The sequence below is a fragment of the Schistocerca gregaria genome, chromosome 3, assembly GCF_023897955.1.
Source record: "Schistocerca gregaria isolate iqSchGreg1 chromosome 3, iqSchGreg1.2, whole genome shotgun sequence".
Taxonomy (NCBI): domain Eukaryota; kingdom Metazoa; phylum Arthropoda; class Insecta; order Orthoptera; family Acrididae; genus Schistocerca; species Schistocerca gregaria.
In genome coordinates this window covers 263,053,863-263,070,177 of record NC_064922.1, presented here as the reverse complement: position 1 = coordinate 263,070,177, position 16,315 = coordinate 263,053,863, and the positions used below count along the sequence as shown (strand labels likewise).

General features: G+C 38.9%; 1 protein-coding gene across 1 annotated transcript in view; it reads left to right on the top strand.

Annotated features, from left to right (window-relative positions):
* LOC126353912 (polycomb protein suz12-B) overlaps positions 1–16,315 on the top strand; it is a 257,886-nt gene that overhangs the window by 209,005 nt on the left and 32,566 nt on the right. Inside the window, exons 4-8 of the mRNA XM_050003144.1 lie at positions 45–136; positions 886–1,072; positions 7,048–7,277; positions 11,293–11,449; positions 12,453–12,667. Of these exons, the coding sequence (XP_049859101.1) occupies positions 45–136; positions 886–1,072; positions 7,048–7,277; positions 11,293–11,449; positions 12,453–12,667 (881 nt within the window). The remainder of the gene's footprint in view (positions 1–44; positions 137–885; positions 1,073–7,047; positions 7,278–11,292; positions 11,450–12,452; positions 12,668–16,315) is intronic.

Below are 16,315 nucleotides of genomic sequence, written 5' to 3'. Positions count from 1 at the left end.
TCTAAAATCAAAACTATGATTTATGTTGTTCTTTTATTCTTTAGTTGAAGCTCATCATGAACCAGTTAAGGTTGAAACACTTTTGTTGAAAATTTGTCACAAGAAGCGGAAAGATGTTTCGTCACCGTTCATGCAGGTACATAGCAATTTCTCTAATTTTACTGTAATTTAGCCTTACATCTTGAACTGAAATGTAAACAGTTTCAATAACCTAATAAGAGAGCTGCATTTGCTTGCATCTCAATTAACTATTGATAAAATCATATTAAACATAATTTCATTTGAAAGCCAGCAGCTTGTAGTGTTCACTGTGTTCAGTGGTATTATTTTCAGGTTTCAGAATAGTGGAAAGCCTTGACTTGATTTAAATTACATTTGAAATAAACTGACTAATACATACTTACCCTGCTCAACATAGACTCTATTACAAAATGGACCGTGTTAGATTTTATACTCAAATTAATTTGTTAAATACAGCCACTGTTTTCCTATTACTTTTATTTTATTTAATTATTTATTTCCTTTTTTCTGTCACCTTTTCTTGAACAGCATCAGTTGTATTAGGTGCTGTGTTACTGGATTTTAAGTACCACTATATGTTAAGCAAACATAGAGTGATAGTTGTGTGAATTACTGAATTTCCATTGTTTGAAGAAAACGGGTACAGTATTTTTGTATCAGTTTCTCTTGAATTGTCGAGAATTTAATTTGGAGAAAGGCTTTTGGTTAAGAAATGGTTTTAACTTCCAGCTGAGATACTTTGTCATTTTCAGAAGGGAGACAGTAATTTCCTTTTTGTTGTTTTCTTATAATTCCAGAACACCTGACACACACATGGAATGACATCCAACAAATACAGCATTGGTATTGTTCTTTGTTTTATAGGTTTCTGTTGGAACTAGTGAGGTGGCAATAAATCCATCAGAAGACCAGCCACCACCAAAAGCTCCAACTGTCTCCATACCAACAGAATCTTTCAGCCTATCCAATGGCCATTTAGTCAAATCCTACATGCTGCTGCTTAGGGTCAGCTGTAATAGTGTTGGTGCTCAAGTAAATGACACTGATGTCTGTAAGTACTGTTACCATTATTTTGGTTCATTAATTTTGTGCAGTTTTGGGTGCACCTTTGGAATAATTAACTATTTTGTATTTGAAGAATTTAGTTGATTGCTTGTTTTAATAAAGAACATGATGTATCTTCATGCACGGCATAAAAATGATGAAATTGTGTTCATTAATAAGCAGTCATTTATCTTTCAACTGTTAAAGGTTTCACCTGGAGTGAAGAATTAACTAGGCTTCAAGGGTCACTGGTTAGTTAGGAAGGGTATGAAAGCTTAAAATAGGAATGAAATTAATTGTAATTGGTGAAATAATTTAACTACCGTTAAGACTAGCAACACTAGTTATCTGTATTAGTTATACACTCCTTATAAAATCTAACAAGCTCATCATCTTTAATGACCTTAATGTTGACAGGTCTTTAAACTCTGACCTTTTATCATTTTAATCAGTGTGAGGCAATGAATTAAGCTCTCATATTGATACCAATGATTATGGAATATCTGTGATAATTACAGGTTTTTGTGAAACTGAGGTAAAAGAAAATAACTGGTTAAGTGAAAGCTATGGATATTTTCATATAATTATTCACCAATGATGATCTACCATCATTATCTGCTTATTAAGGGATATATTCTTACGTTAAAGGTTTAACATGATAGCTCAAGTATGAATGTTAGAAACCATGTAATGCCTTGATGCAACTTAACTCTCAGCACATAAATTACCCAGACTGTATTCATTCGATATTTGTGAATGAGAACACTTAGTGACTTACATAATTTCAAACATTTCAATATTTTTTCCTGACTAATATTACCAAAAAAATGAAATGACAAAAATTTTATCGCTTACTACATCATTGCTGTTCATGTATAAAATTATACATAAAATAACTATATGAAATAATGAAAAACCAATATTTTGTTGCCCCTGTAAGCTGTTAAAACAGGTAATTTGCAACTGGGATCTGGTGACTGTTTCAGCTGTTAAGAGACGTATATACCAACTGAAGATTCTCACTTTCTTTCGTTCCAAATATCCATAGTTTTCACTTAACCAGTGCTTTTCTTTTATCTCAGTTTCACAAAAACCTATAACTATCACAGATATTCCATAATCATTGGTATCAATATGAGAGCTTAATCCATTGCCTCACACTGATTAAAATGATAAAAGGTCAGATTATTACTTCTTTACTATTAACTCTATTTGCTACCCATTTTGAAGACAGTATCAACATATATCACTAAAGATACCTACAGAAATATATCAGTGTGTGACATGTAGTTTAGGAAAAAAGTACCTTTCCGGAAAATTATAAATTGACCTCATTACTGGATTTCTGAGGGAGTTCTCATATAGTTCTGGCCTACAATTACTGAATTAAAAAATAATATATTGTTCAATTGCAATTAAAGACTTTGCTTCTATAAATAACTTATGCTATGATCTAGCCTAAAGTGACTTGATACTATGTACTGTTTACCAAAAAGATCTTACATGAACAGATAGTGTGTAACAATTTTTGGGTTCACCAATTTTGGTTTTTACTTCTTCATTCCCCATGAGCATCTCGCAACTCTTTTGCGAGTTCATGCTAGGCTATAACGGAACCCCAGTCTTTTGCATAACTTCCTTTCCATGCTGCAGAGTTATACATCTGTTTTCCCTTTTCCCCTCCACTTCTCCATCGGATGGTTTGGCACAGATCCTACTTGGACCAGGTTTATGATTGGGACTCAAGTTTCCACTTCCTGGGTTCTCTATAATGTTTAATTACATAAAAACATTGTTCCCGTTGTTGGGCTTCACCTGCCACCAATCTTCAAAATTCTGGCTCTCAACAGTGCTGATTAGAGCGCTTTCATCTCTGCTGTCCGCTTGGCTCTCTGCCGCATGGAGATATTGATTAGGCAGTCCAGAATACAACTGCAGCCATTCTTTCAGTAGCTCATTTGACGATCCAGTTTCTCGGGCTCGCCCTGATGGAAGACAGTACCTTGGTGCTCATCAGATATCGCACAAGCCATTAGAAATCATAGACAGGCTCTCCAGTGCCATAAGCAGCACCCATTGATGGAGCACCTCATTGTCTTTAAATGGGTCCATACCCTGGTCTGCCACCTAATAAAGGGACTGAAACAAAAGTGCTGGGAACTGCACGTTTCAACCAGTGTACCACATACCTTCCCTTTGCAGGTTTGGGCAAAAATCAGACATCTCTATGGATACCAGACTCCTGCAGGTCTGCCTGGTGTTACCTTGAGTGTACTGTCTACACTGACCAAGACAGGAATTATCCTATGCTATATACCACCTGGAGCCATATAATCGTCCACTCAGTGAGTGGGAATCCGTGTGTCCTAGCCCACAGCCCAGATACAATACCAGGACTGGACCACATCCACAATCAAATGATCAAGTACCTGTCAGTGGTTTGACAAAATTGCATCCTTGCATCTTTAACTGCATCTGCTGTGAGGACTAATTCCCATCACAGTACTGAAACCGGGTAAGCACCCTCTGGAGATGGACAGTTATAAATCTCAACAATGTCCTATGTATATTGCTTGAACATGTGGCAAGCAGGTGACTGTGTTAGCTCCTTGAGTCTTGGGGTCTTTGGGCTACCTGGAGTCTGCCATCCAAGCAGCTTTTGCATAATGTCAACATCTTATAGCCCTTTTTTTTTTACCTTTAAAAGGCTCATGACACCACATACCAACACCATATCTTTGATACCTTACACAAGTGGGGCCTCTGGGGTCCGCTCCCGATTTTTTATTTGCAACTTCCTGTCACACTATATGTTTTGGGTTCAAGTTAGTGCTTCCCTCAGTAACCCCCATGTCCAAGAGAATAGGGTGCCGCAGGGCTCTGTATTGAGTGTCCCTCTATTTCTAGTAGCCATCAATGGTCTAGTAGGAGTTTTGGGGTCCTCAGTATCATACTACTTGTATGCTGATGACTTGTGCCTCTACTATTGTTTCTGTAGTGTGGGTGTCACTGAACATCGGCTGCAAAACACCATACAAAAGGTGCAGGCATAGGCTCTCACCCATAGTTCTTTCATTGCCAAGACTCACATCATGCACTTCTGTTGACGTCGTACCACTCACCCACAACCGAACCTTGGGTCAAGGACCGACTGCTCATTGTGGCAGAGACTTATTGCTTTTTAGAACTAGTCTTCTATTCTCAGTTGTTATGGATTACCCATCTTCACGAGCTTAAGCGAAAGTGCTGGCTGTGCCTGAACACTCTTTGCTGCCTCAATAACACCAGCTGGGGTGCACATTGCTTTACCCTTCTGCAGCTTTGTAAATCCCTGATTAAGTTTTGTCTTGGTTATGGGAATCTGGCATATGTTTTGGCATAGCCCTCTGCATTGTTGATACTGGATTCAATACAGGGTTCGACTTGCGACAGAAGCCATTCGAACCAGCACTCTAAACAGGTTGCTCATGGAGGCTTATACCCATCCATTGCCAGTCAAGCGCCAACAACAGCTTTTCAGTTATGCCACACATGTTCACAGCTCCCCTAAGCATCCTAACTACCATCTCCTCTTTCCTAACATGGAAATCCATTTCCCACAACAGCAGCCCAGATCAGAGATTATGATCGCAATCTGAGTCTGGTCCCTCCTCTCTGAACTGCAGTTGTTTCCTCTTCCACCTCAACTCCAGGCCCACTCAATTACACCTCTGTGGTGCATCCCTCAGCCACAGCTTTATCTTGATCTCTCACCTGGTCCAAAAGACTCTGTCCCTCCCAAGGCCCTCCACCACCAATCTTCCTCCAGCCTTGGCACTTTTCCCGAGTTTCAGAAGTAGTCTATACTGGTGGCTCGATGGTTGCTGGTCATATGGACTTTGCTTATACTCACATGGGACATACTGAACTGTGTTCCTTGCTGGACGGCTGTAGTGTTGCCTGGCTGAGTTGGTAGCATCTCTTGTGCTCTTGAGCATATTCATTCCTGCACCAGTGGATCCTTTGTCATCTGCAGTGACTCCTTGAGCAATTAGCAAGGTCTCGACATGTGTTGGTGTTGCCATCTCTTGGTCATTGCTGTTCACGAGTCCCTGTACACCCGCGAGCAGTGTGGACCTTCTTGGCGTCCCGGCGAATGAACTCTCGGATAGCTGGCATAAACTGGCTACCAGTAACTCAACTCTTAAGATGGGTATTATGCCATCAAGTTTTAGGAATCTGGAATACAGAATGGCTCACTTTGACTTCACCAAACTAACTACGAGTGATAAAGGAAACTACAAATCTGTCGAGGTCCTCCATGCAGGTCTCTTGCAAGGACTCTTCTGTCCTTTGCAGGCTTCCCATTATCCATACTTGGCTGACACATTGTCATCCCCTGTATCGCAAGGACCGACCCGATTGTCGTTATGGTTTGCGTTTGATGGTGGTCCACATTTTGCTCGACTGTCCCAGCTTAGCCACCCTGCGTTGGACTATTAATCTCCCCACCTCATTACCCCTGGTATTAGGAGCTGATGCCTCAGTGGCTGACTTAGGCCTACTGAGAGGTTGGCAGAAAACTCTGTTGCCTTCTCTGTCCAGACCAGGCTGTGGGTGTCTGGGCTTCATGGTCCAATCCGGTCCTCACCCTCACCCCTACTCGTTTTACCCCTTCTTGTGTGTGGTGCGTTAGACTTGTTCATCTTTTGTCTCTCTGTGCTGATTTTGTGATGACCTTGGTGCCAGTCTTTCCTAGGCAATTTATGAGTAGAGTAACTCTGGTAAGTGTTGATGGCTGGGATTGTATGTCCCCTCATTGCAGCCTGCTTTTGGGGCTCCCAACTACTCCCTATATGGGGCATCTTGCCTGCATTTCTTCCTCTGTCTCCCTTTCTTCTTTTTTCTTTTTTACTCCCGTCTTTGTTGATCTTTCGTAGACCTGATGGTTTCCTTCCGATGGGTTTTGCTCAGAAGGCTATCCCTGATCTACTGTCATGCAGACCTGTCTGTTTGAGGATAGAGGGACTGATGACTTAGTAATTTGGTCCCTTTAATCTTCCAGCCAGCCAGCCAACCAACCAATCTTTGGGTGAATAATCCAAAACTAATAAAACCAACATAGATAGGATTTTATGTCTTCAGACATAATTGTTTTACGTGCTTAACATCAAATATTTAACACAGTAACTCATTTGTAAAGTAATCACCTATTTGAAACCATTTTATTCGTGGGACTTTCATTCTTTAAAAACGTGGGCATGGGAGATTACTTGTAAGAAAGAACACTAAGTGTCACTTGATGTTACTCGCTCAGAGGTTTGTAACCACACTAATCTTTTCCTGTGTTTCAGTTATGCCTCCGCCTTCTCATCCTTGTTTTCTGTCTTCTCTCCTCCATTATTTGTATACATACATTTCCTCAACCCCAGTATTTGTTCTTCCATTCCTCACTCCCTTCTTCACTGAATCTTTTGAAAGTCATCACTTAAGAGAGGGCTTTCGTAGCTAGTTTCTGTTAGCTGACACCACATACACAGTTAATCCATATACATATACACGGCTGAAACAAGTATGCAGTGACCATAGTCATCACTCACCTGTGGCTAACATTTTTTGAAAGAAGTTCAGGTGTTTTATTTTAAGCAAGAAAAACCTGATTGTTCTATTAGATTCCTTGTTCTATACATTCCTTTTACTGAATAAGTTTTTGGAACTTTTATTAATAGCTGAATAGCCACTATGTATTCTTGTGTAGGACATATCCTTCCTTGAGTCTCAGTTATTACAATTTTCACATTATTTAAGTAATTTATTGATCAATGGCCTGTCTACTAAACAGTATGTATAGTTCAAACTGTGTACAGAGTTTGTGTGTTTTTGTTTAAAACATAGTTTTCATTTACTTTCTGTACATTGTTGTACAGTGTGATGAACAGCTGGTCAGTTTTTGTTTGTGTTGTTTTAAAACTTACATTTTTAAATTTTTTTTTTTTTTTTTAGTGGAACCTGCACAGAAACGACGCAAATCTTCTGGTCCAGCCAAAGCTCAAGGCCAGAATCAACCAGAAGAAGTCAAACTGTATGGAGCTGAGCTAGTAGTTTATGACAAACATAACCGCTGTCTTCTAACAGATGGTGACTATGAACTTATACTACAGGAAGTGCAAGCTAGTGTAAGGCAGTCACCTAAGAAGCATTCCTCCTGGGAGGCAATTGGAGATGTAAAAGAGGTGAGTATAATCTGACTAAACAAATGTAGCTTTTCAAAGTAAATAAATGTATGAAAAAATGGAAAGCATAATATGGCATAATGCATATGAATTTCACTTCCTCGCCCTCTTTTAATAAAAAAAGTACAACAAAAGGCAAAATTCCTTGCCATTGTAAGTGAAAGGACAGTTGGCTAAAATTCTTCATTGAAGATAAAAAAAATTAAGAAAATGACTAAACACTGTCACTTAAACTTTTTGTGGCAAAGGGGTTATGTCTAGTAAGAAATATCTGATGCAGTGTTGTAATGCTATTTTGAATCAGATTGAGCTGGATCTAGGAGACACCTCACGAATAAATGCAGTGAAGGAGTTCAGAGTCCTTCAGCATAGTTCATATAAATGGAAAGCAGAATGCAAAATTAACACCTTTTCGTCTCTTTGATAATGCACCTTTAATAAAAAAATATATAAGCTGTGCAAGTAACATCACATTTTGATTACAACAAAAATTAAGAGTTTAAGTTGAGGTAATCACTCTATGAAGAACTAATTAGTGACAGACCATGCTACTTTGGTGAAAAACCATTCCACCATCAAGTGGTACTGATGGAATGATGTGTCTTCTGTGTGCTGGTGATATTTATATACCTACTGGTCCAGAGTTCAGCCCACGCTGGTCCAACATTGCCATCCCAACATTATGCTCAGTGGTGGTTTGGCAGGTGTTCACGATTGGGAGGGGGACGGAAGAGTCTCAGTTGCCTTCCACTTGCCACCAACTGTCCCTGCCGCATTTCTATATTTACACTTTCATCTGAACTCGTCCCACTGTTATTAGGGTTTCTTCCTGTTCCATTCACATCTGGAGCACAGGAAGAGTGATTGTTTGAATGCCTCTGTGTGTGCAGTAATTATTCTAATCTTATCCTCATGATCCCTATGAGAGTGATACATAGGGGCTTGTGGTATATTCCTACAGTCATAATTTAAAGCCAGTTCTTGAAATTTTGTCACTAAACTTTCTCTGGATAGTTTATGTCTACCAGTCCAGTTCATTCTGTATCTCTGTGACACGGAGACACAGCAAAACTTTTTTTGCAGCCAATACCATGCGTGAAAGCTTAGCTGTTCTTCTAGCTATACTGTTATATATATATATATATATATATATATATATATATATATATATATATATATATATATATATATATATATTTTCTTATTTCTGTGTTTGGGCTACTTAATTGTGATGTGGTGCTTGGCTGACTAAATTGTGTGTCCTGTGCTCTGAATATCTGTTGTCATTGGCTGTTGATATCGCTTGGCATAAACTATGACTAGTTGACAATCTCGATTTCAGTGCTTTGGAAGATACCGTACTGTATTTGGTGGAATTTGTATTTGTACTTTTGTAATAGGAAAATATGCAGTGTACATTTTGCTCCACATCAAAGATCTTTCCCAAATCCTTATTTTTCTGTGTTTCATTTCCTAAAATGCCAGGACATTCTACGCCAGTGTATAAAACCTTTACTACCATTCAAAGAATTGAAATTTTACCGCTCTGAGGGAAAGTATATTGCCACTTATCACAAAAAATATACTTTCACCCTGCAAAAAGTATATTTTCACCCAGTAAAAAATGTATTTTTAACTGGCGAATCTGTACAAAATCCCACAATTTTTTTCTTTCTTTTCTGCGTATACACCCTCTACTGGGTACATATCTATCCATTGCTTGGTCAACTATTCTTTTAAACTTTAGCCGAAGTTCCTCTACATGCTCTTGCAGTGTGTTGAAAGCTTCAAGTTCCTTGTTGAGGTATGCCACTATTGATTTTTTATCTAGTTTACTGAACACACACATCTTGCTTCTTGTCTTGGTTGTCTTTTGTGCTTTGGTAACCATTGTTGCCACAACTGCATCATGCTGACTGATACTAGTTTCAGTGTGGACATCCTCAAACAGGTCAGGTCTATTTGTTGCCATTAGATCCAATATTTATCCATCGTGAGTGGGTTCCAAACTATCTGTCAAATATAATTTTTAGAGAAGACATTTAGTAATTGTTCACAGGATGTCTTATCACACCTACCCCAATAAAACTGTAATTTTCCCAATTGATTGTGGGATGATTTAAGTCTACACCAATGATTACAGTATGATTGGGGAAACCTAGGCCCGAGTGAACTGAGGTATTCTCTTAAGCTTCCAGTTACATCTGTAGATGAGTCTGGTGGGTGATAGAGGGATCCAATTATCATTTTATGTCCACCCCTGATACTGAGTCTTGCCCAAACAATCTCACATGCAGCATCAGTTTCTATCTTGGTGCATTTGAGTTTCTGGTCTACTGCGGCAAACACACCACATCCATTTGTCTGTCCTTTCAATATGCTTTCTGTACCTAGTATTAGGTGAGCTTCACTGCTTTTCAGTAGTGCTTCAAACTCTGCCATTTGCTTTTGAAAGCTGTGGGTATTAACAGTTAGGATTCTAATACTCTCTCCTGTGGGAGATAATTCTTTCGATCTTACACTGATACTTCTGGTTTTCCAACAGCTATCGTTATCTTTATTGGATGGAGAGTCACTTAATCTAATAAACCCTTGGGTGCACCTCACACAGAGTCAGCTAGCTGAGTGACATCCTCTGATGTGTAGTGCACACCTGACCCATTTAGGGGGATCCTACAAAACTCATTATCAGGTACAGAACCAAAAAAAGCTCTGGGTCAATGTGGCATATTCGACCAATTCCGGAATTAGTATCTTACATTTATGAAGAGTATGATATCCAAAATTTTGGATAAATTGCTGCTGGTATATTCCTTTACAAAGGGCTTTCCATGTTTAAACTGGGTATGAGAAAAGATAGGCATAGCATTGACACATCTCACTACCTTGAATTGCTTTGATGGTAATGAGGCGTATGCAATTGCCAGTGAGTTCCGAAATGTAGTGGAAATCATGTCAGTAAAGGAAGTCCTTGAAGAATGTGATGGAATTCTTGTTCACATCAATCAGTTCTGGATGATAATCATTGGAGTCAAGAGTGGATGTGAAAATGTGAAGAGATTTATTGAGGTTGCTTGCAATCTCTTCCATGGCAGTGCGAGTCTTGAAAGAGATTTCTCTGCCAACTGTAGTCTGCTCAAAATTTTAACTGAAGCCTCTCTCACAGTTGTCTGTGCTGTTCATGTTGCAGTCAAGGTGACAGAGGTGTTGTATTTGTAAGTATCAGAAAGCAGTTTATACATATCTTCAGAAATGCACTTGGTAGGTGCAGTGAAACAGTAATAGAGAAAAGGGCAACTGGGAAGTCCTCAAAAGAAAATGAAAGAAGAAAGCTAGTGTGGAAAGGCTAAGAGTACCAAGTAATATGAAAATAAAATTCATGGAAAATGCTGAAAATGAAGTTTCTCAGCTTGAAGTAATTCTGTAAGTAAAGGCTACCAACTTGAGACTTCATTTAATGTTCACGTGTGTACCCTTCTCGGACTGGTCTATTCCTATTCTTTACAAAACAATTTTGCTCAAATTGTAGTTGATTTTATTCTTAGATCTGTTTGTAAAAAGTGAAAGTTTCTTCTGAAATACCTTTGCAAAGTAGACTCATTCTAATTTTCCTGTAATTGTTTTAATTCAAATTACATTTTACATTTTGAATTCAATTGTCGGACCCTGGTATGTTTCTTTCTTGGTTAAAATAAACAATGTTCTTTTCAAGGTTGTTTTCACAGTACAGCCTCATTTGTGGATTTTGTCATAAAATCAATCAAAATTGGTTAAGGACTAAGCACAATACTGTCCTGGAAAAGCGAAAAATTGGCCTCAATTGCTGGACACCCTAAGTTAGTGTAATTTTTAGTCTTGAAATCACCCTTATTAGCATGAATTTCAGAGTGGATTTTTTTAAACTGTGATTACTATTTATGTCACTGTTACTTTTGCTACTGATGCTGCTGCTGCTGCTGCTACAGCTGTTAAAATTGATAATAGTAATGGAATTTTTCTGTTTACTTGTTGCCAGGACACTGTACCCTTCCAAGTATTCAGCAAGGGTCCTACGTTAAAGTTTAGACTCAACTGGACAACAGAGCCAAGCAATGGATTAGTGGATAGACCTAAGCCAATTCGTCCTCATGATCAGTGCCTTGATTCAAATAGCAATAAGGAGAACAGACCAGGTATTACACAGCATTTATTTGTATGTGTTACTTAGAAAACTAAATCAGACTATTATAATATAAATTTTAGGAAATTTTCTTCGCTTTCATATTTATTATAACAATGGATGTTACCCGTGTAATTATTTGGTAGAACTAAAACTAGGACTCCAACTACATTTAATGTAATTGCACATGTGTTGTATTCTATTTTCAGTCTGATGAGTAAAGTGGTAACATTAGAACTTCAGCATTTTTATTATTTCAGCACAAGTGTGGGCGCACACACACACACACACACACACACACACACAGACAGACAGACAGACAGACAGACAGAGAGAGAGAGAGAGAGAGAGAGAGAGAGAGAGATATGCACACAGCACACAATAACAAGGAGTAGTGGTGTGGGAGGCTGAGATAGAATAGAGGAAGAGGGAGACTGAGGGGGGGGGGGGGGGGGGGAGAGAGAAAGAGAGATTAAATTAGTAAATTAGGATAATGGGGCAGGGTAGAGATGGGTGTGGGTTAGGAGCTTGTGGAAGAATGCGTTGAAGGACAAGGGAAGGAGAGGGAAAGATGAAAGGATGTGAGTTTTAAGGGAGAGGGTAAGGAATCATTCCAAATCTGAGAGCGGAAAGACTTACCTTAGGGGGGGGAAAAGGACAGGTGTACACTCGCGTGCGCACGCGTGCACAAACACACACACACACACACACACACACACACACACACACACACACACACACACACACACACATATATCCATCTGCACATGCACATGCACAGACACAAGCAGACCTATTTATTTATTTGAATGGTAACATTGAGAGTTCCCAGGAAATACATCAGACAAGATTAGAGAATTGGTTTTTACTTTAGTGTTGCAATTACAATTTATGTTTTTGTGTTACTTTCTCATCTTACTAGTAAGAGTACATCTAACTTTTTGTTCCTATGCAGTTTGTACTTTTAATGCCCTGTGGTTGCTGGTATGTAATCGTTGCTGTGTTTGCTTTTCCAGAACGTTGTAACAACAGTACAAAGGTTGTTGCACCAATCAAGAAGGAACCTCGTCTGCAGATTGTGTACCAGTTTTTGTACAACAACAATAGCCGACAACAAACAGAAGCATGTGAAGATCTAACGTGTCCTTGGTGCTCTCTTGATTGTGTTGTACTCTATGCCTTGCTCAAGCATCTGAAACTGTGTCACTCACGTTTCACATTTACATATGTTGTGAGTAGTTTTTTTCACAACTTCTGTGGTCCCTGTTGTTACTATATGTTAATTTATTTACTTTATGTGTGTGTTTGTGATATAAATTTTATTAAGATTGTCTTTCTCCTCAAAATTTCACTAAAATTTTTATTAAATTACAGAAGTTTAAAATGTGTGTAGAAGAAAGGGGAACATTCTAACAAGAAGTAACGGTAACTACTTCAGCTATTTCCTGTAGTGGAAGCCATGTTTAACATTCCAAGAATTCGTTTTATTTCTGCATAACTATGTATGCAGTGGTATCTCATTAGCACATTTTTGAAGGGTCCACAGATTCTGATTGTCGTAAGTGGGAGAATGTTATACTGAAAAATTGTCAATTTGGTAACTATTCAATTTTTTTGGCAGTGAAAATCCTGACTTAAATATTTGTGGTGAAACTAGTCTTTTACCACCATACTTCCTGACATGTCATCTCAATAAATCATAATGCAAAAGTGCCTATTACAGAACACGTTATTGGAATTGCACCTGGTAATTGAATAGTGGTTGTCATCCATATATTGTAAATCTTAGCCTAACTACACTCTAGTATAATAAGTTTCAGTATGTTGTCCTGTCTCCTCAGAGGTTTGAAAAACATAACAATAGTTGGCTGTTTCTTTTATCCTAATTTTAATATTGTGTTGTCCATTTTAGTTAATGTGTCAAACCTCAAATTTTAACTTGTAACACTTAACTGTATCAATTGTTTCAATAGCTTTTGATATTTGGAAACTGGCAAAGGTTTTGTGATTCATCCTAGTCTTCGTGTCCTGTTTCTCTGCTATCTATTCCTGCAAGATTTCATCAGTTGTCATGGACTGTCAGAGTGCAACACTTTAGTCACATTCAACATATGGATCGAAGCTAAGGTAGTCTTTGTATTCAGCTGGCCCCATTAATTTGCTGCCATGGTTCAAATACAGTTCCTTCATTTTCCGGTGTGTTAGCTACTCTATGTACCCGCTTTCACTGAAAGCCAGTGTTCTTGACACTGTTTGAGATTGTGGTCACTTACATAGAATCCCGGACACACTCGAAGTAAAAGAAAATGTGTGGGCACGAGACTTTTTAATGATGGTGATTTGGATTTGAATTGAAATTATTTTTGAGATTTTATTTATACTTTTGACTTTATGCTGGCTAATTAATAAAGATTAATGTGAACAAAAAGTTTGTTCATATTAAAGTTACTTTAATATGAGCCAGTCTAGAAACACATTGCATTTAAATTGAAAACTGAAATAATATTTTTGTATTTGCCTTGTCTAATTTTATAACAAGTATGAGTTCTTTGTTATAATTTGCAACTGCCCGCACACGTGAGAGAATTGTTCTTACCGCCGTTAACAAATAATTGAAGTCAGATTCATGGCTCTGGATCTCGGCGAGTAACTGAAAATAAAAATCTTAAAACTATGTTTCCTTCCACTGCATCTGGTGGCTATGGAGAAAATATTTCTTATGTTTCGAGCGGGCGAGCCTTCGCTTCTGCTAATTTCATGAATTAAAAATGCCACGTAATGGCGTCTGTTGCTGCAGTGGCAGCTGCAACTGTTGAGCTGAAAATTACTCAGAATACTGATTTTTAAAGGAAGCGGACATGGCACAGGGCTCACTTTCTACAAATAAAGGTGAACAATAACTTTAAACTATTATATTCTTGAATTAATATAACAGAGGGAAGCATTCCACATCCAAAAATAAAGATGCTGTTACTTACCAAACGGAAATTGTTGGTATGTTGATAGGAGACAATAAAAAACACACACACAAATTTCAAGCTTTCGCAACCCAAGGTTGCTTCGTCAGGAAAGAAGGAAGGAGAGGGAAAGGTAAAAGGATGTGGGTTTTAAGGGAGAGGGTAAGGAGTCATTCCAATCCAGGGAGTGGAAAGATTTACCTTAGGGGGGAAAAGGGACAGGTATACACACACACACACACACACACACACACACACACACACACACACACACACACACACACACACACACACACACACACACACTATATGTGCGGGTGCGGGTGTGTGTGTGTGTGTGTGTGTGTGTGTGTGTGTGTGTGTGTGTGTGTGTGTGTGTGTGTGTGTGTAATGGGATAAAATAAATACTAAGTCAGTGTGGGTGGTTTTATGTAGGATAGCTTGTGTGCACTATTAAACAGTGCCGTATAGAGTACAAAACATGTTCACGCCTACAGTATCCTGACAATCAGCAGGTGCAGAACATTCTCTGGATAAAAAGCATTGAATTACATTCAACGAGACAGCTATCATTAAATGGAGAAATGTTTTCCAGGATAATGTAATAAAAGAAAAGATACAGATAAAAATCTGGTAACACCCATAATAATGGCGACAATTTGCAGTTAATCACGGCTCAGGTCCTGGCATTGGATAGTAGAAGGGTGCGCCATGGACATGAAACAAAACCATCACCTTTTAGGATAGTGGAGTGGGCACCTGTGGCACCATATGTGGTAACACAGCTATGTGGGGATGGGAGCACCAACAACTCAGCAGTCATCACTTGGCAATGGCTAAGGGGTTCTCATCCAACAGCTTGTGGATATTTAAACATTTAACAGAATTAGAAATGAGAGAACTTTATCCTGTTGTGATTAATTTTCAAATTAGGTAACACCTTTATTTTATCATATATTTAGCAGGTATCACAGGGGCCTTAAAACCTCAATCCCATAATGAATTGTTCCTCTTTATGGTGCATTTAACAAAAGTAATAAAAACAAAATTACTACATGAGTCCGCCGCTTTATCTGGCACACACAAACAATGCTTTTACCTTTGTTCACATCGCATACAAAATAAATGGCATAACCCACATACACTATGTGATCAAAAGTATCCGGACACCCACAAAAACATATGTTTTTCATATTTGGTGCATTGTGCTGCCAGCTACTGACAGGTTCTCTATATCAGTGACTCCAGTAGTTATTAGACATCGTGAGAGAGCAGAATAGGGTGCTCCACAGAACTCACGGACTTCGAAGGTGGTTAAGTGACACGTCTGTACGCGAGATGTCAACATTCCTAGGTCCACTGTTTCTGATGTGATAGTGAAGTGGAAATGTGAAAGGACACATACAGCACAAAAGTATACAGGCCAACCTTGTCTGTTAACTAACAGAGACCACCGACAGTTGTAGAGGGTCGTAATGTGTAATAGGCGGACATTTATCCAGACCATTGCGTGGGAATTCCAAACTGCAATGGGATCCACTGCAAGTACTAAGACGGTTAGGCAGAAGATGAGAAAACTTGGGTTTCATGCTCGAGCAGCTGCTCAACAGCCACACATCACACTGGTAAATGCCCAAACAAGCTTCGCTTGGTGTATGAAGTGTAAACATTGGACGATTGGAGAGTGGAAAAACGTGTGGAGTGATGAATCACGGTACACAATGTGGCGAGCCAATGGTAGGGCGTGGGTATGGAGAAATCCTGGTGAATGTCATCTGCCAGGGTGTGTAGTGCCAACAATAAAATTCGGAGACAGTGTTGGGGGCTTGTACCCGTTGTTGTTTTGTGTGGCACTGTCATAGCACAGGCCTACATTGATGTCTCAAGCACCCTCTTGCATCCATCTGTTCAAGAGCAGTTAA